Below are 27,076 nucleotides of genomic sequence, written 5' to 3' on the forward strand. Positions count from 1 at the left end.
TTAGGCATTTTGAATACTTAGGAGAATGGATAGAATTTTTGTAATTCAGTGGTTTTCATGCTGATGTTTTCAAGTTCTTTGCATCAGGGAGAACTAACTGCCACCCAGAAGAGTCTGCTTTTGTACCACTTTTTGTCAGTAAGGGGTTGACTTCAAAGTCTGAGTTTATTCCCTGTCATTTGAGTTACCATATTTCAGCTTGTGGGAAGGCTATCCAGTCAAAGGGAGAATGTACATTAGTACTGATGTTAGTAAATCTTTGGGTGGTCCTGTGTATCAGCCACATAAGAGTTGGAACAGGATGTTACTATCACTAAGATGTGGGTTTTGTTTTTTGTGTGTGCAAGTGTAGAATCTATTTTTCATTACAATGGCAATTAGGGCAGGGCGATATGGCCAAAAATATTTATCACGATATATATTTGAAAATTTGCGATAACGATATAACTGACGATATAATTGATGTGAGACAAAATACAACTCCACAACTTTACTAGCGCAAAAAAACACCATCCATTTATTTTCACTTAAACAAGCAGCTGTTTTTTTATGTGCATTAAAGCTATATAAAAACTTAACAGTGCAAATGCAAATTCCTTGCTGAAAGTTTAACCAAAAGGCATTTCCAGTAGAAATGGGCTGACATATCCTGAGCATAACCATGTATAATATCCACTTAAGTTAAAAAGAGTTGCTTTGCAACATTAAACTGCAGTGTGCCAAATAAAAAAGTCAAATACATATTTTTCGGACCATAAGGTGCACGGGATTATAAGGCACATTAAGCGAAACAAAGCAGTCAGATAAATCAAACTTTATTCAACTCATTCTTCTTGCTTCCTCCATTTCTGTACCATTGATTCATTAATGCTGTATTCTATCACAGCTTCTCTATTCCCATGTTGTTGCAGTATGTTAATGACTAACCTTCTATTGTAGATGGATTATCTCAGTTGTTCTCCTGACTAAAGTTTGGTCCGTTTACAGCATCCTGCTATGCGATTGCATTTGTCTCTAACCATCAGGAAACTTCACGTTAACTTTTATTGAGTGGAAAAGTGTTAGCGTTCATCCTCCAGCTTCACTGTTTATGTTATGCTAACATAGCTGTGTCGCTAGCGATCACGTAGCACATCATTATATACCAGCTAGCCCAACTTCAGTAACCTTACAAACGTCACTGCTGTGTAGCTTCCTGTCTTCATTTATGTTGGAAGTGATAGCAGAGCTGTACGTTTGAATTTTTTTCAGAAATCTCTCAGTCAGAACATGCTATATCATGCTTAGGTAACTAGCGAAACTAGCGAGCTAACTTCCGCTAGCTTCCTGCTAACTTCTAACTCCGTTAAATGTAATAAATTCTGTTTTCATGGGTGCCTGGATCTTAAACTTCATAGTTACACCTGGTAAAGCAGCAATGCTGATCATTTTATTAAAGATGAAAGAATTTAGACCGTTTTTAACTCTTAGTGATGCTGCAGTGTTTGTTTGACTTTGGGACCTGAAGGGAGGGAGTTTAGGACCCAGATTCCTCCCAGATTTACGAGCACCTTAGTCCGACAAATACGGCAATAACGACGGCCACTTGAATGTTCTACAAAAAAAATGTGCTTTGTTGTGTATCTGACGGACAAACACCAAACCAGTTCCACATCACTGAAGTGGCACCATTTTTACAAACCAATTCTGGTTCATCTGTTTCACTCAACAATCGGCCATGTGCGTATGAAAACAAAGGCATTGCGCATGCGCTTTTGACCCATATTCTATCGCGATATTTCATTTTCCTATCATTGCCTAACATTATACCGGTATTACCGTGAACTGTATAATATGGCCCAGCCCTAATGGCAATGGCATCTATGTAAATCACGTGACTCTCGTAAATGACATGCACACATGCAACAGAGGTTGATACAAATGTACCACACCGGCATCCGTATTTTCTGTCTTCACTGTCTGGCTCACTGTCCTCGAGTATCTTGCTTCACAGTTCAAGTTTTCCCATATGGGGGTCAGAGAGATGCTTTAGCCCTGTTATGTGCTGTTAGTTGCCGAGCTGCTAAATGGTGATGTGACACTGCTGTTCAGCAAGACCCATATCACAGCCAGCTTTTATTTAGTCAACGATAAACATTGTGTTCAGTCCCATTTAGCTACTTTATTATTATCATTATTATCAGTATTGTTTTTGTGTTGTTTCGTTTTGGTTTTTGTCTTCTTTTCTTGGCGTCAGAGCTGGCAACTTTCTTTTTTCTTCCACTGTGTCACTCTGACTTGGCATATATTTTAGCCATTTGTAGTGTCAGTAACCATGTACTGGTGTTGTTTTCACAGGAAGTGATGTCATGAGGAAGATTTAACACCCACATAGTCAAATACACTCCCAAGGGCATGTTGCATGGCAGCCATAAAGTGTCATTGTCAAGAGGATTTGTGAAATGTAATATCATCCAGAGAGGGGTGGGGGGGGGACAGGGACGCCAGCTGAGGGGACAGGTCTTCAGCGTAGTGCTGCTGGAAGTCTGTTGTTTTCTACCTTACACAGTCAGATATTATAATGGGTATGAGTGTTTGGATCACCTGAAATGTATCTAGTCTATCCGACCACTAATTCTATGTTGCTTCAAGTATTTTTCCATGTAGATAAGCTTCAGATGATTAATTTTTTTGACTTGAAAAGTGAAATGCGTGAAAAAGTGTCAAAAATATGTTTTTGAGGAATTTTATTTTGTTTGTTTTTACTTGATTTTTAACTATGAAAAAAATTGTAAGTTTGCATAAATATCATTATAACCCAAATATATACGAAGATAAGGCTTTTAAAGAAGTCTTAAGGTTAGACAGGGTTTGGATATATTTGTTGCCCAGTAGTATAGAAAATGCAGTTGGTTTGTTGTGCTGTGGTTATCCCTCGGTCAAATTAACATGTTGCTGGAATAAGAATAAAAAAGGGAATCCCTCAGTCATACCCATTTGTGATTGGATATAAAATATCTTGGAGGAGTAAGGGGGATAAAATGATAAATCGGAAACAACAAAATTAGTGGCTTTAAATGTTAAAGTTGCTATCTTGACAGTTTGTTTCTTTGCTGTCCTAGTTGCACATATTTTTCCTCTCACACTCTTAACACGTTCGAAAGCTCATAGGGAAGAAGATATATATTTCCTATCAATATCACACCAAGCCAAAGATTTACCACTTGTGGCTAGCAAGAGATTATGCATATGGAGAAGTGCAGGATGGGAAGTGTCTGCATATGTGGTTAGAGAATATATGGAGAAAGGTCACAGAAATGATATGTGACTGAAAGAGAGGAGAGGGGATTAGAATATGAAATGCTGGCAAAAAATTAAAAGCTTGCATATAGTCATTCTGCAGTTTAGTGATATTTGCTGAGATGCTGAAGATATCTGGAGCTCTGGTACTATAAATGTATATTAGACCAAGGTAAGAGTTTCATCACCCACAAACTAGGAATGGTATTTTAAAGAGGAAAAAAATATTTACCAAATTAGGATTGAATGACGTTGGTGTGAATCTTCCATTTAAGGAGGAGCTTTAGCAAAGCACCGAATTCCTCTCTGTATAAACTGAGGCAGCTTCCATTGTGAGCATGTTAATACGTGCAGCCATTCTCTACAATCGTTCCTCTGCTGTTGTTATATGTATGTTGGAGTTTTACATTTAACTGCATTTATTCCTTTTGGAATACACTGCAGCAAATGCTTTTCTTTTTCAATGTATATGTGTGCAAGGGGCTATGCATGCGTTCTCTAGTTTTGGTTGTCTTTCCATCCTTCTCTTAGAAGCCATTAATGATAGCCTTTTTGTTAGAAGTAGTTCCTTATCCACCCACTTAAAAGCTGTTAAAATGTCTCACTGTAGATTTAGTTCAAAATAACCCTGTTTCTTCTGAAATAAATGTCAATTCTTTTGAGGTGTTTTTGCTTTCTGTGATGAGCTCTTAAAAATGCATTCACTTTGCATTAATATACTCCATAAAGTTTATGCAAGTGCATCTTTACATGAAGAATTGTCAAAAACAATGAACAAGCCAAATTGCCCATGCAGCATATTTATACTTACGCGATAAACAGATTGTAGAATGTTTAGCAGGACTTCATACACTTGAACAAGTTTATTGGGCAGATATTTTTTTTATCATTTCACATTTAAGAACTCTAGACATGGACACATTTGTGATATAATCAAGATATTTAACAATGTTTTGAAAATAAATGTAGATTAATTTCACCGTGTAGAATCAAGCACGAAAAGGCAGAAAACACTGATCAGAAGCCTCTGGATTGTACCATTAGGGCATTTGTCCAGCTAAAATATGCCTAAAGCGGAGTAAAAATGTTGTACTTGGTACATGTTTTTCATTGTTATCATGGGGTCTTTTTCTCTCCCTTAGGAAAATTGTCATCAAGATTGGAAAGAAGAAAAGGCGAAAGCCCGAGTCTTCAGAGGAGTCGGATGATGACCCTCCCCCTCAACACACTTTGAAGGATGATGACTCTGTGAGTTCCAGTATAAAGTATACACAAACTTATGCAGACATGAATACACAGTACAAGCCAACAAGGAACAGGGGCTCTAATGAGACTGGGAGAAATTGGTGCATTTCATTGCCGTTTATCAAACCAAAGTATGAACCTTATACTATGAGACAACACTAGAATTTTAGGTTGGAATTTGGCTATATTTGACTGTGTTATTTCCCCACTTTATTCAGATGTGGTGCAGGTGTTATTGAGAGCAGACGAGAAATACGAGACTCTTTTTCTGCTAGCTTTCTGATAAAACTTAAGTGGTGTCCTCGGCCTGGCTGTTCACACTGCTGCTGAGCATTGTAGAAGACTTAACAGCTTTAGTCTGATCCTGGAAGGCTCCACTCTCTGGTTCATATGGAGGTCATACAGTGGGTGGCTATCTCAAGTACACATTCTCATCTGTGTTGATGATTGAGAAAACTGACAGCAGAGGTTTTTATCTAGGTCAGAGCATCAATGATAGAATAGCAAATTGAAGTAGGTGTCACCTGAGTTTACCCTTTAGCATTTAAAACACACTTCTGGGCTGTGTGGAGCTTTTCTCACTAGTAGGTTCTGACAGATATCCAAAAGGTTATGAGTGACATAAGTGAATGACTGGGGACGACACCCCACTAACTACAGTGTGTTGTATGATATAATTACGCCCGCTAAGTGGCACCCCAGGACTTAATTAAAATAGTCGGTTGATGACTCATTTATGATGATCTTGTGGAAGAGGTTGACGTAGCTTGGCCGCCAGCTGGAACAGGAGCATGATCTCCTCAGGGGCTCGCTCCTATTGTTGTGGCATGCGGCAGGTTTGAGTCTCCAGCTTCTGGTCAGTTTGGGTTTATGAATGTGAGGGTATATTTCCACGGGAATACTGTGCTGCACACCTAATTAACTGTGGCTCAGTGGCATTTATTCCTAATTAACTACATATTATCATTAGGAGGGGCTCGTGTATTGATGCAGGATGCAGCAGCCCACGCATATGATAATTATAAAGGCTTGACAGGAAGGACTAGAAAGAAGCTGGGTTTTAGAGCACTTTTTTCTAATTGTAAGGATATTTTTCTGGACTTTGACTTGGTTTTAGTAACGTAAGGTCAGTAATAGGTTATGTTGGGCAATGGCCTGCACAATGGAAAAATCTATATTGTCATTTTGAATACTGAAATTTATAAATGTTAAGTGCTTTTGCCATTCATGTTTTCAACCAGCAAGAAGAAGCATAACATCTGTGATCATAGAATATTGAAGAAAATATATTTGACAATAGACCTGATTATTAGCCTAATGTTTTTCTAATCTTATTCTCAATTCTAATAATAAAATGTTGGAAGTACTGGCAGGGATTTATATGAGTAAAAGCATGCTCATTAGTCACAACTTTAAAACAGTTTGTAGATGTTGTTGCTGTCAGTTTAAATCACACTAAGTGTAAATGCATGTGTCATTTGTCTTAACTAAGCAGTGGGACACTCTGAGCCGTGATAATAAGTCAATCATGAACCTGATCACAGAGCGTGTTTTTTTTCTTTGTGTGTTTTCTTTAGCTAAGTTTATTACCTTGCTTTGGCGACCTATGTGAAGTAGTTACATTGTTGCTTTTGTTAAAAAATAACACCGGTTTGTAACAGGCACACTAGTTAAGAATGAAATGAGTCCATGCTCAAGATTCTGTTAGCAACATCTGCTCAGTCTTGATCAAATCTTCAGTCTTAGAGCCATATGGGAAATTTTCATGCGAAGCAGTCATTAATTACCAATTTTATTTTGCAGTTTCAAAATTGATTAATGAAGTAGTTGAGATTACTTTGTTTTCTCTTTTGTGTAAATGTGCTTCTTACTCCTTTGTTTGGCTTATATTTTATTTAATTTATTTATTTATTTTTTAGAAGAGGCGGTCTAATCGACAGGTGAAGAGAAAGAAGTATGCTGAAGAGCTGGAGACCAGGTTGTCAGATGATGAAGTCAAGGTTATTGTCAAAACCAAGAAAACCAATACTGCAGCATCCAGGGAACCCGCTGTTCAGCTATTTGTAGTAAGTAACTCTGTGGGAAACACGTTTAATTTCAGTTCTTTCAGTTATAACATAAATGGGAAAATACAGCTTCTGTGTATTAACTTGAATCAGTGAATCTTGCATTTTTAGTCATGTGAAAAAGATACAGTACACCCTATGATTGACTAGCTTGTAGAACCATCTTTAGCAGCAATAACTTGAAGTAACTTATTTTGTGTATGGTTTTATCAGGTTTGTGGGAATTTGTTTATGCACAGCTATCTTAAGGTCCCGCCACAGTATTTGAATTGGGTTAAAGTCTGTACTGAGCAACTGCAACAACTTGGTTCTTTTCTTTTCCAGTTACTCTATTGTAAAGTTGCTGGTGTGTTTGGGATCATGGTCCAATGACCCATTTTAGACCAAGATTTTAACTGTCGGGCAGATGGTCTAACATTTGGCTCTAGAATACTTTGGTATACAGTGGAGTTTGTTGGGACTGCATGGTGCCCATGTCCTGTGGCCTTAACCATGTCAACCATGGTGCTTTGTTCTACGACCAAACCTCTCCACTTTGGTCTTGTCTCTCTTTTTCACATGTATTAAGAGTTTTGACTTGAAAAGAAATAGAATTGTTTGTGAAATCATGCACATAAACATTGTTGGGAAGATCTTATTTTTGTACCATAAAAGAACACAAACACACTCAGTAAAAAACAAAGCAAAACAAAAAACAATAGGACTGCTTGCTCTGCTGAATAGCCTGTTCTTTTCAACATCACACTGTGACGTTCAAACCAGGACCCCTGCAGTAAGGCTTTAAAAAAGAAGAAGGATAATATTCAGTCCTTTTTTTTTTTTTCTTTTTTTTTTTTAAACGATTTAGATGCAACATCAGAGAAGTTAGAAAGGGCCACAAAAACATTTTAAGTCTTTAAAATAAAATTAGTTGTCCTCTAATTTCTGTTGTCTAAACCTGCTCTTTTCAGTTCTGGGATATTTTTATGTAATGCAGAGTCACAAATTTGACAAAGGGATTCATGATGTGTAAAGCGTAAGAGAGCATCTGGTGTTTGTTTTTGTTATTGTATTATGAAGACATTTATGCAACTTAATGCTCTGGGGTGACTGTTATGAATTTATCAGTTGACATTAACTATATCATGTCCTCTGTAGGAGAATCCCAGTGAAGAGGATGCTGCTGTTGTTGACAAAATCATGTCTTCTCGTATTGCTAAGAAGGAGGTAAATATTTAATTTGTTGTTTTGCTTTATTTTTTTAACCATTGCACGGTTGTAATAAAAGCTTCTCTTGCAAATTTTTAGTTTGATAGATTTTTGGGACTACGTATTGAGTTGTATTGTTTTATTATGTTTTTTGTCCCTTATTAAAGCACTAAAACTAAATGAAAGCATTGCTTCTGATTATTATGTTTTTCCCTTCTTTTTCTTTAGGTCTCTCCAGGAGTGGTCATTGAGGTGGAAGAGTTTTTTGTAAAATACAAAAACTAGTAAGTTATTCATGTTTAGTTTCTGGGTGGTTAGTGGCATACATGTTTTTGTCTATAGATATATCTATAGAGACACAGCTAACATGAAAGCTAGAGGATGTAATTAAGAACTCTGACTATTCAAACATTAATACATTGCAGGCATGCATGGGACAACTTTCAGTATTGTCATGTCCTCAATGTTATGATTGCTGTTTTTTCTGTTAATAAATAAGAATACAAATTCTAGTGTATTCACACACCAAATTATCAGTTTTAATGTTTTGGAAATTAAGATTTAAGTGTCATACTCAGCCTCCCAGAATTTTTTTTTTTTGTGTGTGTGTGGCAGATAATCTGTCATCAGCCAGATCACATCCATCATTTCACAGCCAAATGATAACGAGGATGGAAATATGAATGTGAAAACACTTTAATATTTCTAAACAAATATGACTGAGAACAGCATGCCAGTAGATACTGTGACCACATCTGCAATCTGTGATCACACCTGCTGGCCTCAGCAGTTCCCCCAGATGCTGTTTAGGTGATTGCACGAGTCCCTTACCTTACTGATCTTGTGTGTGTGTGTGTGTCAGCTCCTACCTACACTGTGAGTGGGCCACAGAACAGCAGCTGGAGAAGGACAAGAGGATTCAGCAGAAGATCAAACGCTTCAAGATGAAACAGGCACAGAGGGCACTCTTCTTTGCAGATGTAAGGATGTGCGACTGGTTTGTGTCTGGGGACGTACTGCATTACCTCAGTGTCGACACAAATGTTTGGCTTTTATTTTTATTTTATTTTTTTGGGGGGGGGGGTCTTTTTGTTGAGGACATTTCTATAAGTGAATGTGGGTGTCTCCACAATTTGGTGTGTCTTTTAGGATGCAACTGCACGTTCAGTACTCTGTTTTTGTGGGGACCAACACATCTGCGTGCATATATTTGAGTCTCTTTACTCACTCCTCATTTGATACAATATAATGTTTATCTCAGTTTCCAGATGGTGAGTGGGCACTTTGGTTTATTCCCTTTATTTAATCTTTTTCATTTCCTTTTGTGTTTTCCTTCTGTCTCGCTCAGATGGAAGAGGACCCATTTAACCCTGACTACGTAGAAGTAGATAGAGTGCTGGAGGTGTCATATTGCGAGGACAAAGATACAAGAGAGGTAAGCGAATCCTTTTTCATTTCATCACATATGTGAGTTCTGTATTTGTCTAAGTTCCTGAACGGTTTTCATGGTTTTGTTCCTTTCAAAAGATTCTCCACTCTAGCAATGTCTTTGTATCTCAGAAATGCCCAAGGCCATCCTAATGGGCTTCCTCGCAGCCTTTGTTAATATTGTAAAAGCAAAGCTTGGCCTCACTCTAGTCTTTTTCAGTGCTAATTCTCCTCTGCTTGTTACAGGAAGTGGTGTACTACCTGGTGAAGTGGTGCTCTCTGCCTTATGAAGACAGCACCTGGGAGCTGAAGGACGATGTAGATCAGAGCAAGATTGAGGAGTTTGAGCAGCTGCAGGCAGCCAAGCCAGACTCACGCAGGGTGGTAAGTTGTGCCTGCCAGCCTTCTTCAGCTATCACTGTATTTCCATGTTTCTTTATCACTCTTATACGTGTGTGTGCGTGCGTGTGCGTGCGTGTGCGTGTGTGTGTGTGTGTGTGTGTGTGTGTGTGTGTGTACACACGTATTACAGTGATCTAAATAAGACAACACTCACACAGGGGTGTGAGCAAGCTTGAAAGACAAACACTTGCTGTCAATCACTTCAACATCAGTGAATGATGTTTTTATTGGAAATGTAAAACTAGGAAAACATTTTCTATTGAAGATTCGCAAGATGTACTGAACAGACTGAAGTCAAAATTGGGAGGAAAGAAATGGACTAATCTTCAAAGAAAACAATGTTTTTTGTTTTTGTTTTTTATCATACTCTATAGTTCCCCCTTTACTGAGCAACAAACAGTTGTATTTATAACCAGACTACACAGAGATCAGTCATGTAACTTGTACTATGAATACTGACAGTTTTTGTTTCAGGTTATCTTTCATCTTTTATTTCCCTGTCCACTACAATAGTTCACACTTTGCATACCTGTGGTTGTAACAGTAGGTCAGTTTTTACAACACCTCTGTGTATATATCAGATACATTGACATAGGGCTGTTCGATATAACGATATATATCGGATGACGATAGAAAAACGTCTATCGTTTCATTTTACGCTATCGTTTGTTTCGTGGTGTCGCAAAATAAACTGTTTACGGCAATATTTTTTCATTATTTTGATGGTCACTGTAGTGGCTATATTAATTTCCTAAAGTTCTCTCTTTCTCTTATATTTAATATAACCACACTACAGACGGACAAGCGCTTGTTTTTATGCGTTGTCGTTAGCAACAACGATGGTAAAACCACCTCGTGTCCGCTTGTTTATTTTCCACATAAACCTTTCACAATAAAGCTCAAGATCCTGTTGAGACTTTTCAAAATAAACTGAATCACGTGAAAGATGCAGAGTATTTACGGATGAGAAGCAAAAAAGAGCCATCAGGTGCTAAAAAATAAACCTTAGACTCAAACGTTAGAACAGGCTTTTCCCCGCAGCACGCTGTGTAATAAATACTCACAAAGAAAACGGCGGCCATTACAACCTATGTCTAAAAATGTATCATTTCATGCATCAATTAAAACACTCGACTCCAGGTACGCGACGCCCAGCTGGAAACACTTCACGCAAGTCGAGCTGCCCGACATTCACAGAATTTACAGAAAATGTTACATTTTTGTGATTTATATCGTTATCGGACGATAGATGTCTTAATATCGGGATATGAGATTTTGGTCATATCGCACAGCCCTACATTGACATACTCTTTATGCGTGCAATGTTACCATATAGGTTTGCAGATGCAGCAAGGTTGGCTTGCTGGAGATTTTGTTTTTATATTGCATGCATCTCACACTGCTGGATTTCCTTATTTTTTTTATATATATTCTAAACCATTGTCATTCTCCAGTTTGCTTAAATAACCAACATTTTGCTTATGACCACTGATGCTAGCTCCACATCCAATTTACTATTGTATAAGTTACAGATCCTTTAGCCTATCTCAGCTATAGTACACCCTGGATGGGGTGCCAGTCAATTGTACGGTCATAATGCTAACATTATGTGTAAGAAATTAGAATAGAATAGAATAGAATAATCCTTTAATTGTCCCACAAGGGGAAATTTGGTTGTAACAGCAGCCAAAAAGACACATATACAAACAAACAGTACACAGGACACAGAACAGAAACATACACAATTTTTCTTACATATTTACATTAAGGACAAATTGTGTCATGCATTTGTAATATTTACATTCTACTGAAAAGTGTTCATCAAAAATGTAAAGTTAACTTCCAATCTGCCATGTATGTCACTTAGGAGCGTCCTCCTGCCAATCTGTGGAAGAAGAGGGAACAATCGAGGCAATACAGGAATGGCAACAGCCTCAGGGACTACCAGCTAGAAGGAGTCAACTGGCTTCTTTTCAACTGGTACAACAGGTTAGTTTTAAGCACTGTGAGTATGCATACCTGTAAAAAATCTGCAGCTAATGTGAAAAACCCAAAGAGCTTTTAACTAGTATCACAGTACAGAAATGATGCCATCATGTAGTTTTTGTAGTTGTCAGCTGGATATCCATGATGTTAATTTCCCACTCAGCCACACCCCAGAGATGCTCTATTGGGTTGCAATATCGCAACCCAATAGAGAACTTGGAGAGCATTTCATTCCATTGAAGTCATTGCTATGTTAAAGAAACCTGTTTGATAAGATTTGACATGATTTAACAAGATCCAAGAGAAGCCAGCATGAGCGAAATATGCTCTCTTTTCCAAGTCCCTGTTAGTATTCTTGCTGCAGCATTTTGGATCAGCTGAAGGCTTTTCAATGAGTTTTAGGAGGGCCTACTAATAATGAATTACAATAGTCCAGTCTAGAAGTAAGAAATGCATGAACTAGTTTTTCAGTATCACTCTGAAACAGGGTATTTCCAATTTTAGAGAGATTGCACAAATAAAATAAAGTACTCCTACGTATTGTTTGTTGTGCACATTAAATGGCATATCCTGGTCAAAAATGGCTCCAGGATTCTTCACAGTGTTACTGGAGGCCAAGGTAATGCCATCCAGAGTAAGGATCTGGTTAGATACCACGTTTCTAAGATTTTAGGGCGAGTAGAATAACCTCAGTTTTATTTGAATTTAGAAGTAGAAAATTTGAAAATCATCCAGGTCTAACTAATTGGTGTGTGTTATCTTGTTTAATGGATAATGTTGGGTATTACCTGCAAAGCAATGAAAATGTATGCTATGATACATGATATTGCCTAAGGGAAGCATATATAATGTAAACAGAATTGGCCCTAGCACGTAACCCTGTGGAACGCCATAATTAACCTATGGTGTTTGAGGAGGACTCTCCATTTACATGAACGAATTGGAGTCTATTTGATAGGTATGATTCAAACCAACAACAGTCAACTGTATGAAACGTTGCACAGAACCCCCCGCCCGACTCCCACCCCACCCCACACACACACACTTCTTTTTAATTTAAGTGAAATCAAATTTAATTATAGAACCATTGTTTTATAAAAATAAAGGCACATAATTTCATACACATCACAAATTGCAGTGGTTATGTAATGTGCCCTAATTTCATAAAGGTAATAATATTTTGTTTTTTATACTTCAGAGATGTGCTTATCCAATTCTGTGATCTCTTTAGGGGATATAATATGTAGTCTTGCTAATCTGTTTAGTGTTGTACAAAGAGGTTTGTTTGTTGTTTTCTTTGCTTTATTTGTATCAGTGCAAATTGGATTAATAACAGAAAGTTCCATCAGTTCAGGATACTGTAGTATATTTGATTTATTTTATATATATTTTGTGTTTCAAGAAGAGTCTTTTGGGTGTATTGGGATTGCGGATTATAAATAATGAATGATTTATCTTGCTTTGAATCCTGCATGTGTGGGACCATCTTGTGTTTTTCTGTATTCACATTATTTGCTTAGGCCTGTGAGGGTAGTCAAATTTCCTGTCAAGGTGCATACTGCTGCGACATTTGCTTTTCTTCGCCTACAATCTCAAAAGATGTGTTGCACAGTACATCTGCTGAACACAGTGTCAGTGCGCTTGCATTAACCCTGGGAATTGGTTTTGTTATGTGTGAGCATGCAGGAGTTTGTGTATGCCTACGCAGAGAGATTCATCAAAAGTAGAGAGCTGCTTAAGAGGCCAGTGGGAATATCTGCACGTTGCAATTAGCATCAAGACATAATACCCCCACCCACTGGACAGCTGAATAAATGGTTAGCTGGAGTACACCACGCAGCAGAGGCAGTTGCATTTACCATTGTGTGTTGTATGATATCTTGGGACTGTTATTACTGCTGATTATCTTGTTTTCACTGTTTTTTGTTTGGTTTTTTGTTTGTTTTTTAGTGTCACCGGAGTTCTGCATTTTCCTTTCGCTTTCTTGCTCTTCCTCTTTTCACCTATTCCCCTGGCCGTCTGTACATATTTTGTATATCGTTAGAAGAGAAGAATTTCTCATAATATACACCACTCTGTGTTTGTGATAAAATTACATACAGTACTTGGATTCAAAACATTTGTACCCCCCCACACCTACTTTAGTTTTTGTACAAAGCAGGGAATTTATTTTCTCCTTCTTTCTTTTTGTCCTAAATCCACTGTGTTTTCTTTTCTAAGACGGAACTGCATCCTGGCAGATGAGATGGGCCTAGGGAAAACAATACAGTCCATCACTTTCCTAGAAGAAATCCATCGCGTTGGAATCAAAGGGCCCTTTCTCATAATTGCCCCACTCTCCACCATCGCCAATTGGGAGCGGGAGTTCCGTACCTGGACCCACCTCAATGTCATCGTTTACCACGGAAGCATGGTCAGCAGGCAGATGCTCCAGCAGTATGAGATGTATTTCAGGGATGCACAGGTAAATGAATATATCAAGCGCAGAAAATTTAAAATTTTAAAATGAGATTCAACACAAGAATTCACAATTGTTGCTCTTGAGTACAGTAGTTCTTATTTTACAAGTACCAGTGTTATTCTGTCACACAATAAAGAGAATAATATAGGAAGGAGCCCTTTAAGAAGCTGAAATGTGTTATGTATTACTTTAAAAAGAAAAAAACTGCATCCGTTCATATAGTTTTGGCCAATGTATAGTAGGCACCGTAGTGTGTTTGTCAAACACCACGCTGGCTGTTTTTGGCAAGCAGAACTCAATTCTGCTGTGCTTACCTTTTAGGAGTGAAAGGCTATGATTCACTTTGATTAAAGTAATCACAGTGCTTTTTAAAATACAGCAGCACTGTGTCAGTAACATGAAATCCTACGAGTGGTGTAATGATATGTTTCAAAGCACGAGGCCTTCTTATAACAATAGGAGTCGGATATTGAAAAGCCAGGAAAACCGTGATTATATGTGCAACACAAACGCCAGATACCCTTTACAGTCCTATAGCTAGTGCAGCAACCTCATTTAACACCATGTTTTTCAAGGAAAACTCCTCTGCCGTAAGACAGGAACAAGCAACACTTCAAGCACAGTGGATTTCTGTGCTTGGTGCAAGTTGTTTGTAAGGTTTGTGTCAATGCTGTGTTTAGAATTGCTTGAAAAGGTATCACTTTGTAGCTGTATTGATTTTTGTCAGCCTGTATAAAATATAAATCTATAAACAGCTTGGGTTTGCTCACACTGGGAGAGATAGCGTTTCAACAAATATCTGGTTTATAATACTAAGATATGCATATAGCAAGAATCCAAATGGGGCCCGTGCCTGACAATATGTAGGCTGCTAGGTAGTTAGTGAGCCTTGAACAGAAGCTTTATGTGGTTGGCAGGCCATGTGATGTGTCACAGCAGGCAGTTAGGACCTTTTAGTATTCTGACGAACCGTAGGAGGAATCTAAGGCGAGAGGAGAACAGAGTGGAGCCGCCACCAGCCTGTCTCCCAGGCAGCCTGTGATGTCATAGCAGCCCCCACGGGGAGATCTCTGTCATCGCTGCTCAGGCATATCAGAGTGACTGACTCCTCAACAGCAGCCTGTTGGCTGGCTGGCTGGCTGTGGGAGGGGGTTACTGGATAACTGAGTATCCCTTGAGGACTGTTGTCAAGGCAATGGATACAAATGGAGGGGCGGGGGAAAGCAAAGCTTCCCCAGACAGACAAACAAATAAACAAATAATAAATACTCACTGGCAGGTGCTTGTGTACTGGATATGCTGTAGATAGCCTCCTAACCATAAAGTATGTTTTTCGATGTTTGAGAAGTCTAAATAAAGGAAACCCTGTGTTTGCTGTCAACAGCTAAAAAGGTTGCAAATATGTAGGTTTCTAATGTCAACACAGAAAAGGGCAAGCTGTGTCAGAAGAACTATGTACCTTTCATATGCATCTGTGTATAGCACTTTTTCCAGTACATTTTTCCAGATTCAGTACTTGTGTTATCGGAAAACAAAATTGTTTTAATCACAAAACACACTGAGCATACTTTAGCTGATAAAATGTGATATTTTAACTAAGCAAATGCAGTGCCTCCACTTTTGAAACGGATGAAATATGTACACTTCTCCCCTTTTTGTCTTCAGGGTCGTATCATACGTGGTGCCTACAGGTTTCAGGCTGTTATTACCACATTTGAGATGATTCTTGGAGGCTGTCCCGAACTCAATGCCATAGAGTGGCGCTGCGTTATTATTGATGAGGCCCATCGTCTCAAGAACAAGAACTGCAAGCTGCTAGAGGGATTCAAGCTCATGAACCTGGTAGATAAATCATGAGCTTAGAGGAAAATTATTACACATTGTCCAAATTTTATTCAGAAATACCAATTGAAACAATTTTCACTTCACATTTAAACTCTTGTCCTCTTCAAGGAACACAAGGTCCTGCTGACAGGTACTCCTCTCCAGAATACAGTGGAAGAGCTCTTCAGCCTGCTTCACTTTCTGGAACCGGCACGCTTCCCTTCTGAAAACACCTTCATGCAGGAGTTTGGAGACCTTAAGACTGAAGAGCAGGTGAGCTTAGATATGTGCACATTCTGTCTCAAAGGTTTTATTCTCAATATTCTCCATGACACAAATACACCTTAGAGAAAAACTGCATAAATGTGTGTTGTGTTGTTGAGCTTTTATGGCTCTATACGGGACCTTAATATTTGCAGAATCTAAAAGAGATCTTTGTTTTCAGGGTTGGTAATTTTTTTATGAATGGGCAGCCAAATTTCAAACACACCGCTCATCAGATGTGAAGATACTGTTGGTACAGACGGAACCCTTGAACTGGGGCCTATTCTAACTAGGGCACAGTCATAAAATACACATATCCAACACATGTTGAATAATAACAACTGATAACAGATATTAGATTGCTCAGTGCTGAACTATGTGACAGTTTCGCATTTTCTGCTACATACTGCTGTTTGGCATTTCATTTTTAGTCAGTGTTACTAAAGAGGTGTTCAATGGAAGGCTGTTAAAAACATCTCAATGTCAGGAGTGTGGAAGTTGAAAAATTTGGAGCAGCCAGCGTTCAACACATGGAACTAAATTTAGAAATGTGTAATCCTTTTCATAGTAAAAGCTGCTGGTGCTGTTAGGAGACTTATTTTCTCCACACAGCATAACTGATATTAGATGAAGTCCTGCACAGGGTGTGTAATAAAAAAAAAAAAAAAAGCTTGTAAAGCTGGTCCAGTCCTTGGAGTGTAATAGTATCTACGCAGTGATGCTGCACTACAGCACAAATTCATGATTTGTGAGATGTAGGTCTTCATAAGATGAAGAAATTACTAGATATACATATGAGATGGCCTAGATTATATCTCTTTGGCAAGCTACAATAATAATGATAATATAAGGAAGGTGACTCTGTAATATAAAATACTGTGCTTGGGTCAGCTTTACTCTTCAGCGACTTCTGCTTTAAGAGCGAAATTGTATGTGTTACTATGGTTGCGCTTAACACCAAAATGATGGAAATAGTTTCCCCACTGTGACATTTCTTAACAGTAGCTGGAAATGAAAATAATTTTACAGTCAACTGCTGAGCTAACACCGAGTTACACTTCTAGCCGGTGATTATTTACATAATGTATGTTATCTACTTTTAGTGGTTCTTTGCATCACCCACTATACTTGTGAAATACACATTTCCATGTGTAATGATACGTGTCTGTCTATGATATGGAACAGAAATTGAATTTCTTCATTTTTTTTGCTGCTCTGCAATTTTTTAAATACACTTATTAAATGCAATGAATTTCAATTTGGAAATGGAAATTTGATGACTTGGATAATACTGTTCGTTATAACCCAATACAGCTACAGTTGTATCCTTTTAAAACATACAATTTTTAGCCCCCAAACAAGTGCAGCGTAGAAGCAGCTGCCAAAGGTGAGTTCAAACTGTTTCTGTGACCCACAGGTGCAAAAGCTTCAGGGTATCCTGAAGCCTATGATGCTGCGTCGTTTGAAGGAAGATGTGGAGAAGAAGTTGGCTCCGAAAGAGGAAACCATCATTGAAGTTGAGCTCACCAACATTCAGAAGAAGTACTACCGTGCCATCCTAGAGAAGAATTTTTCTTTCCTGGCTAAAGGAGCTGGCCAGGCAAATATGCCCAACCTGGTCAACACTATGATGGAGCTAAGAAAGTGTTGCAACCACCCCTACCTAATCAAAGGTAGGACAGTGCTGAAAGCTTGAATAAAGAAGTTCTGTAACAACTGCAAAGTAACAACTTTTGTTCTCACCTTCTAGAGCTAACAGCCAAATTTAGCAAATTTAAATTCTTACTTTTATCTGCTTTTTTTATGGTACACAAGTACCATATTGTTCTTGTTTCTCATATAATTATGCTCTTATATATCAGTCATTGAACTGAAATCTGGCTTTAAATAAAATAATCAACTTTGACAATACTGCTTCACTTAATGCGTCCATGTCTTTGCTATGACAGGAGCAGAGGAAAAGATCCTAGAAGACTTCAGGGAAGTGCACAGCCCTACTGCCCTAGACTTTCACCTGCAGGCTATGGTGCAGTCTGCTGGGAAGCTCGTCCTCATTGACAAATTGCTGCCTAAAATGAAGGCAGGAGGGCACAAGGTGCTCATCTTCTCCCAAATGGTGCGCTGTCTGGACATCTTGGAAGACTACCTCATTCAGAGAAGGTAACAGGATGTAACTAGACAAACTATAATCCTGCAGTTCAAATGTGATATCACCCTTACTCACTGACCTTTGACCTGGTTCTATCAAGGAAGCACCATATCTGCTGTACACAACCAAACAAGTTTTTAGTTGTACACTTAGTAGTAGTTTTAAATGTTCCTTTCAACCTGCATTGTTTAAATTTCTAATTTCCGTTATGTTCAAAGAGATGTCAAATTATCACACCAAACTGCCAGTCACTTTACGTGACAGCCTGCTATTTTAATCTTCTCTTTAGCACTTTTAACTTGATAATGTCTCAGTTCCATCACAGGGTTTTAGGTTTAAATTTCAGAGTGTGATACACGGAACTATTTCAATCAATATACATGAATTTTTTTTCCCTCTTTCATCAAAGATATAAAGCTAATGTGTACAAACTAAGGTACGGCTAAAGCCCTTCACTGTCCTGTTCTAGCTCTTCCTTTCTCTTTCTCTTCTTTCTTTCTACTGGCTGCCCACCAGAAGCTAGAACAAACCTGAAGCTATTGTAAACATGTGAGGTGCTGTGCAACACAGACCTCAGACAGGGTTCAGCAGTAGGTTACAAAAGCCCTCAGGGCTCCATCACATTAGACAAGTGGGAGATTCTGAGGTTTCTCTTGAGTGGAAGTGGATAACCCCAGGAAGAGCAAGGGGTAGGATTGTAGGAGGGGATGATTGTGGACACGAGGATGAAAGAGCATACTCACCTCTTGTAGAAATAGTTTTATATTTCTCGGGTTAAGAAAAAGGGAATACAAAACAAGAACACTTGATAGTGTGCAGACCATAAGTACTGTGGTCTTGTTTTGAGTATGGATAAATTAAATGGCTGTTAAAGAATAACGGCCACATTTTAAACATACTGAGGTGTTTGATTAGATAAGCACTGTACCTGGATCCCATGTACAAGAACTCAGAATAAACGATTTAAAAAGGTATTGTACAAACATTCATCATGTTTATTTCATTTATGTTGCAGGTATCTGTACGAGCGTATTGATGGACGGGTTCGTGGAAATCTGCGACAGGCGGCCATCGACCGCTTCAGTAAGCCTGACTCAGATCGCTTTGTTTTCCTTCTGTGCACAAGAGCTGGTGGGCTGGGAATCAACCTCACAGCAGCAGACACCTGCATCATCTTCGACTCTGACTGGAACCCACAAAACGACCTGCAGGTAGGACTCAGCAGTGGGTTCAGTGAAATGCTGTAGATTTTGTTTTATTGCTGTTTTGAGAAAGTGGCATACTAAAAGTTATCTGAGATCTGCTCATGCAATTGATAGGCAGCAAAACTAGCCACCATGGGAAGTGCTTTACACTGTGTCCAGTCAAAAGTACATGTTGTGAATGCTCAGTCATTCCACAAACAACTTACATGTTGTTTGTTGAATCTCATTTTAATGAGTCATTTAAGAAGAGCTGTCTATCAAATCATTGTGTAGATATTAAAACAAATTATGTGGTCGGTGCAGTTTCCTCAGTTTTTGTATACTTTACAGGCCCAGGCTCGCTGCCATCGCATCGGTCAGAACAAGGCAGTGAAGGTGTACCGTTTGATCACCAGGAACTCATATGAGCGAGAAATGTTTGATCGCGCCAGCCTCAAGTTGGGTTTGGATAAAGCAGTGTTGCAGAGCATGAGTGGCCGAGATAACAGCCTGGGAGGAGGCACTGGCGGAGGGGTAAGTTTGAGAATTGTCCATACGGTCTGGAATAGAAACGAGTAGTTAAATCTTGAAATCTTGTAAATTAGAAACCATCTTGCAACAGAATTACACGAGCCCCAGCGCCAATGACTAATGCCTCATATGGGGAGATGCAAATAAATTATAATAAAATGTTTTTCGTTTTGTTTTTTTAATCGAAGTGTTCTGTTTATTGTTAACGAACAGTACACTGTCCGCTCTCTTCTCCAGCTTTGCCATCTTAAACTCTAAAAAGCTGGATATGAAACAAGTTAATGATTTCCTGAAAATTATTCCATTTATAAAAGACAAGAGATGAATGCTGCGTTTCTTTCAGCTGCCATTCCAGTAACATAAAAGTTGACATACATACCCGGGATACTGAATTACATTAGGAGGACACTGTAGCAAATGGGAAATGACACTAAGCCAATTTTTTTCTTGTCAAGCCAACAAAAAAATAAAAACTAAAACGTGAAGGTCACTCTTAAAATTTCCACTTGAAGTGTAACCGATCCTATTAGAGTCTAATCTGTTTGTGAGGGAGTGTGTCAACACTGTGAGGTGTGTAGGTGGATGCTTAGCTGCAGTTTGTGTCCCCTGGGAGTTATATGAACTGTAAGGAGGATGTATTAGCAGTTTTCTACATCTGGTCTGACTGAACATATCTGCATACTAAACAAATGCTGGGGTTGGATATATAGCTGCTAATTTTGTGATTTTAATAATTCGCTCTGTCTGTGTGCCTGCATTTAGTGAGCTATTTCTGCCAACTGGGGATTTGATCAACTCATGCATTATGTAGTGCCATTCCTCCTGTGGTTCCATTTCACACCTGAAGTCTATTTTGTAATCTGTGAACTATTATCATGTAATTATAACTGTGTTATAGTTTCATGACTTTAATGTGAATTTTCCTTTACCTTACAGGCTGTGCAGCAGCAGCTGTCCAAAAAGGAGATTGAAGATCTGTTGCGACGTGGGGCCTACGGGGCAATCATGGATGAGGAGGATGAAGGGGCCAAATTCTGTGAGGAGGACATTGACCAGATCCTGCAGCGCAGGACAAAGACCATTACCATTGAGTCTGAGGGGCGAGGATCCACTTTTGCCAAGGTAAAAAACAAGAAATCTGATAAATAGAACTTGTTAAGTACAAATGATTTAACATCAGCTTTATCACCTTTTGTGCACATGAGAGTGTGGAGATTGCATATCACTGGCTTTTTAAAATGTTCAACCTGTGCCAATTCCTGACTCAGGCATACGGGGAAAAACAAATATGATTATGACTTAATGTGATTCTGATGTCTGCTTTCAGGCCAGTTTTGTAGCATCTGGAAACCGTACAGACATCTCCCTGGATGACCCTAATTTCTGGGACAAGTGGGCCAAAAAGGCTGACATTGATATGGATATGGTCAACGGCAGAGTGAGTACCAGACTAAAATGGATACAATATCCACAGAAATGGATAATTGGAATGTGACATACACAGGACATCTATCTGAGATACATTCCTTTTTAACTGCATAACAGACATAAAGTCCATGAATTTTTTTTCCCCATCTACAGAACAGCCTGGTCATTGACACTCCTCGTGTCAGAAAGCAGACAAGGCCCTTTAGTGCCACCAAGGATGAGCTAGCAGAGCTTTCAGAGGGCGAGAGTGACGGTGATGAGACCAAACCTAAGCTCAGACGAAACTACGATCGCCTGAACAGCTATGGCCGCACAGAGTGCTTCAGAGTAGAGAAGAACTTGCTTGTATATGGGTAAGATAAATTTAATAGGTTTAACCTAATACTAACTATTAAATAACATAGCTGGTATTTGGAAGGACTCACCTGAATTTTTGTCAACAAAGAGGCTACTGACAAATTAGTAATAGATTGAATTAAACATCCTATTATCTCCACTTGAATTTGTCCATTCACATACAAACAAACAAGACCATCAGGATTATAAATTACAGCAATATACATTTTTTACTTTAACACTAAAAAAAGTCATCCAAACTGTATATAGAGTCTGCTTCTATACTCAAATGATTATTCCTAAGTGTGGCATTCCCATTCTGTTTCCAGATGGGGTCGTTGGAAGGATATCCTCAACCATGGCCGTTTTAAGAAGCAGTTGACTGAGTGGGATGTGGAGTCCATCTGCAGGGCCTTGTTGGCCTACTGCCTGGTCCATTATCGTGGAGATGACAAAATCAAAAGCTTCATGTGGGACCTCATCGCCCCTACTGAGGATGGACGCACAAAGGAGTTGCAGAATCACCTAGGTGAGTCTCAGCAATTCAAGCCGACATTTACTGACTTTATTACAATCAGTAAGTAGTAAGAATTAATTTGAACCACAACACTTTTTTTTTTTTAATTTTTTTACTAGGCTTGTCTGCCCCAGTTCCTCGGGGGCGAAAGGGTAAAAAGATGAAGACCCAGTCTAGTTCTTTTGACATCCACAAGGCTGAGTGGCTCAGGAAGCACAACCCTGAGCATATGCTTCAGGACGATGGCTATAAGAAGCACCTGAAACACCACTGCAACAAGTAAGTATTCACTTATGGCTCTTTTCATCCAGTATGATTTTCATCAATTAAGACAAATAATGTTCCAAATGACCAAAATATAGAGGTTCTATAATGCTATTTCAAAAGCATTATAAGATAAAAGAGAGTATGCATTTAACTGGCTTATAGTGGAGATGGGGACTAATTGTCTATTGCTGTGTTGTTCAGTCTCCTGTGCGTGAGAAAGAGGTGTGTGAGTGCTGATGTAAACCTTTAAGCTATTATAGAAACTGGCAGGTGGTGATTATTCTCTTTTAACAAAGATGATCTCGATTTATTTTTTGTGTAATGAAGCCTAAGTGTATGAAAATACAGTTTGCGCATGGCTCAAATTTTAACCGCGGCACCTTCGAGCCACAATAATTAGGAAGCACTAAAACATGTATTGGAGCTGACAGTCCACTGATTGATTAACAGACTTCACGTTGAGACTAGCTGATAAGAATCTTCATGAGACTTCAGCCCATCTAATGGCTGTCATAGATCTCTCTTATTTACAGAGGGGGGAACAGCGCTATAAAACAGAGAGCTTGTGTCCATTGGGCTTTGGATGCAGAGCACTGAAGCTTCCATAGAAAGTTCTCCATTGTTTCCTTTTCCAGTATTGCTGAATCCAGGGATTGTCTGATATGTGACACGCCGGGCAATTGGGGACATGCAGCTAGCAGGGTTTGCTGACTTGTGCGTTTTCCCTCTGAGGACCTGGAATGTGACTGGTGGGGTGGGGGTGTGCACTGGCTTCTTAACAGACCCACAAATGTAGGACACAGCTCTTGCACAGCAATGGATGCTATAGGAAGAAGGGGTGAATTACTATAGACTGTTTCCTAAAAGACTTGAAAAGTTTAAAGCATCAACAGGTTATGAAACTGGGTCATAGTTGGTGATAACGATATGAACGTCTTGGACCTTACTGAATAAAATGCAGTAGATTTTTCTTTTTCTTTTTTTTTACTGCATACTGGAGAATATAATTATAAAAATATACTTATACTATGCAGGTTTAAGAAGGCATTTTATGGTCAGTGCGTGTTTTGAATGAGAATATTTTCTATGATGAAGAATCTCTCTGTTACGCTGATGGTGTTTTCTATGTACAGCCCATGAGAGATTTTTTGCATGCCACTCATGTCAGACATACTTGGGTTATTTGTTTTTGAAAGACTGTGTTTGACTGTGCTGAGATCCTCTGCAGCCTCTCTGAGTGAACCACATCTCTCACACACAAACACAAATGCAACTAACAGAGGCTTGGAAAAGGGGTGATGAAGGGTTGTGCTGACAGGCAGAGGAAGCAGCAGCTGCTCCTGGGCGGGTCCAGTCACACAGGAATATGGAGGGTGGAGGACGGAGGGAGGAGGACGTTCAGCTCTAATTTACCAGAGCCACAAGCCCAGGCCGGTCAACACAGACATCCATCACTCCTACAGACGGACAGACTCCGGAGCCCTCCGGTTGTTCATGGTCCTGTCAGTAAATGAAAGAAGGATTTTGGGCTCATTTATAACAATATTTAGCCTAGTTATACCAGAAGAAAGATGGAATGCCTGACATGATATATTTGTGAGTAGCAGCCCACAGTTTTTTCAGTGCTCTTGATAGAAAAGCTGTGCTGAAAAGAAGCCTTGGCAGGAGAAGCAATGGATCCATATGATGATGTATGAATATAGTGGTATAAGTGATGAGAAAAAGTGGTCACAAATACAAGGAAGCAGACTAGCCTGCCAACAATGGTACTAACAGAGATGTGACCTAAAAAATCATTTTAGGATTTTTCCAAATTTATTCATTTATTTATTTATTTTTGTCCTTGAAACCTTAGAGCCAGAATTGGCCAACAGGCATCATGATGTATTCTTACAGAATGACTAGACCATAGGTCTTCATCACCAAGAAAATCTCAAGGCTTGCTAAACGCTACAGCTCTGGTACACGAGCACATCGGTTCCCACCACTTCACTGTGTCTGTGCTCAAAGCCTGCTGCCTGTAATGTGCGATCATGCATCACAGAGCTAATGTCTCCCCTGTGAGTCAGCCTCCTCTCTACCTTGTCAGCCTCGACTTCCCAGCCTTCATCTACTGCCAGTACAACCACATGACAACTGGAGAGAGACGCTTGTCTGTTCATTCAGTCCTCAGAGCCGAGCTGTGGATGTGCTCATGACTCCCTTGTGACGTCTATACAATAATGTCACTTTAAGTGATACAATAATTCATAGTTAATTGATCAGGGTTGGCGCATATGCCGGTCTCTTCAGAAGAGTTGTGTAGTGTCTCCTGCTCTGTCAAAGGCCTGTACAGTGGAGTATTTATAGCTGTACTTTGCTCTTAGTACACATAAAGATGAGAGATTATAGGCATAAATTGATGAATGTGACTAAATGTATAAGTGAAAATGAAACGAGTATACAGTAATGTGTAGTTTGACCACACATTTAATTGCATTCTGCCCAACAAATTGGTGAGTCTGAGTGCGTATGTCTGTGTATTGTGCATTATTTCTGCTTGCTCAGCAGGGCTGAGTGGTCAGGGCTTTGTTCTGACCAGTGGGTTTTCTCTGTGCAGGGTGCTGCTCAGGGTCAGAATGCTCTACTACCTGAAACAAGAGGTGATAGGAAGCCAGGCCCAGAAGGTGCTAGATGGTGTGGACTCCAGGTGAGCTTGACTTTTACCTAGTCTGATGTCAACTTGGGTTCCTTGCACTGACAATTAAAACCATTTATCGCTAAGACAAGTTTTTCCTGCAACTATTATTGCTTTTGTCTCCTTTAAAATTTAATTTGGCAAACACTATACACTTCCTAGGACATAACTCATCTGTTTATACTTAGCAGTAGACAGCTTTTAAACCTCTATGCGGCGTTTTTATAATTGTACAGTAGTCCCAATCTACAGAAAAGACCAATGGATTACGCAGCCTTAATACAACAGTAAAAGCCTTGATAGAGATGTTAAATGACAACTCTGGTTGAAGGGTTAAAGGCGTTGCCACGGACGTCTCTCCTGGAGTGGTGTCATTAGCCTATGGTATCAACCTGTTGAGGGAACAAATGATCAGCCACATTCATTAGAAGGTTGCAGAGCTCCACCTGCTGGTGAAAGACGGGACTTATTTATTTTCTGCTCAAGAACAAAATGGTTCAACTACTGTGCTTTTGCATCTTTGACGCGGTCGGATTTAACACTAAATTCACTATAGCAACCTTATTTGTATTTAAGGTATAATGCCACATTATCATCTTTTCAAAAACATGTCAACTGTCATGAACATGAAATTACTATTTACATTTTACAAATAGCTTTGTATGGATTCACAATAAAAAAATGTTTGTATTGAAGCGAATAGATGTAGAAGATGTAACATTTTTTTGTCTTTTTTAAGTTGTTTAATCAAATCCAGCTGCTTTTTAAAAATACATCAGGAAGTATCTTTTGAAAAACGGTCGCAGCTATCAGCAAGTATAATGAAATGTATAAACATCACTCCCCATAATACCTGTCTAAAGCTGTGCGTCTTCCTTGTCCTCTACAGTGAAGTAAAGATCTGGGTTCCAGAGCCTGACAATTCAGAGCTTCCAACCCTGTGGTGGGATGCAATCTCTGACAAGTGTCTTCTGCTGGGTGTCTTTAAGCATGGTAACACAGTTTTTCTACTAATGTGACTTGTTTGGGTTTTTTTTTTTTTTTTAACTTAAGTACAAAAAATGTAATTCTATATTTTAAGTTCCAACTAAAAGTTAGCTTTTAAGTTAAGCTTTTTCCGTGGTGACAGTGGGAGGTTTACTGAAAAGGAAAAGTCAGTATCTGGTATTTAAAGTAACATGTCGTCAGTGGAAACCTGCTAAAATATTTTTGGTGGGTGGGAATGAACCAGCTTGTCTACTTCATATCTGTTTCCATGCATTATCCTTAACTAATTTTGGTGTTTACTTATCCTCCTGTGCTTTCCCAGGTTATGAGAAGTACAACACTATTCGTGGAGACCCTACCCTGTGTTTCCTAGAGCGTGTGGGAAAACCAGATGAGAAGGCCATCGCTGCTGAACAGAGAAACAATGATTTCATGGATGGGTGAGTACACGACACCGTCCTGAACTGGAAAAATACTTTGTCTTTTACTTTAATTTGATTAGGCTGGTCCAGATATCTTTTAATCTATCATCTGCAAAAAAAAACAACAAGACACAAACTTTCTCTATGTGGATAGGGATGTGGATGATCCAGAATACAAGCCTGCTCCAGCACTGTTAAAGGACGACATGGAGGTAAGGTCGCAAGACTCAAAGGTGAATGTTGCTATTTGATATTTATCCCCTCAAATTTTATTCTGTTCATGTGGATGTAGCGTTTTTCTGTTCAGCTGAACAGAATTAACTTTTTAGGATTTCCTTACCTGGATGATTGAGCATGCATCAAGATATTTGATACTTAATTTGACTTGTTGGGGTTTTCAGTTCTCCAGTATTCTTCTAAACATAAACTCTTCTC

At 39.0% G+C, this 27,076-nt stretch overlaps 1 protein-coding gene across 5 annotated transcripts in view; it reads left to right on the top strand.

The window, feature by feature from the left end:
- The window catches only part of chd9 (chromodomain helicase DNA binding protein 9), a 71,518-nt gene that overhangs the window by 34,731 nt on the left and 9,711 nt on the right, over nt 1–27,076 (top strand). For all 5 annotated transcript variants that reach the window (XM_031746439.2, XM_031746440.2, XM_039612699.1 and 2 more), the window contains 24 exons: nt 4,422–4,527; nt 6,444–6,590; nt 7,728–7,796; nt 8,007–8,062; nt 8,641–8,758; nt 9,127–9,213; nt 9,453–9,590; nt 11,476–11,597; nt 13,815–14,058; nt 15,721–15,897; nt 16,009–16,152; nt 17,561–17,816; nt 18,093–18,303; nt 19,308–19,503; nt 19,828–20,010; nt 20,944–21,129; nt 21,335–21,445; nt 21,589–21,788; nt 22,101–22,300; nt 22,408–22,567; nt 25,155–25,244; nt 26,122–26,225; nt 26,542–26,659; nt 26,796–26,853. In XM_031746439.2, coding sequence (XP_031602299.2) covers nt 4,422–4,527; nt 6,444–6,590; nt 7,728–7,796; nt 8,007–8,062; nt 8,641–8,758; nt 9,127–9,213; nt 9,453–9,590; nt 11,476–11,597; nt 13,815–14,058; nt 15,721–15,897; nt 16,009–16,152; nt 17,561–17,816; nt 18,093–18,303; nt 19,308–19,503; nt 19,828–20,010; nt 20,944–21,129; nt 21,335–21,445; nt 21,589–21,788; nt 22,101–22,300; nt 22,408–22,567; nt 25,155–25,244; nt 26,122–26,225; nt 26,542–26,659; nt 26,796–26,853 — 3,481 coding nt within the window. The remainder of the gene's footprint in view (nt 1–4,421; nt 4,528–6,443; nt 6,591–7,727; nt 7,797–8,006; nt 8,063–8,640; nt 8,759–9,126; nt 9,214–9,452; nt 9,591–11,475; nt 11,598–13,814; nt 14,059–15,720; nt 15,898–16,008; nt 16,153–17,560; nt 17,817–18,092; nt 18,304–19,307; nt 19,504–19,827; nt 20,011–20,943; nt 21,130–21,334; nt 21,446–21,588; nt 21,789–22,100; nt 22,301–22,407; nt 22,568–25,154; nt 25,245–26,121; nt 26,226–26,541; nt 26,660–26,795; nt 26,854–27,076) is intronic.

The sequence above is a fragment of the Oreochromis aureus genome, linkage group 1, assembly GCF_013358895.1.
Source record: "Oreochromis aureus strain Israel breed Guangdong linkage group 1, ZZ_aureus, whole genome shotgun sequence".
NCBI lineage: Eukaryota > Metazoa > Chordata > Actinopteri > Cichliformes > Cichlidae > Oreochromis > Oreochromis aureus.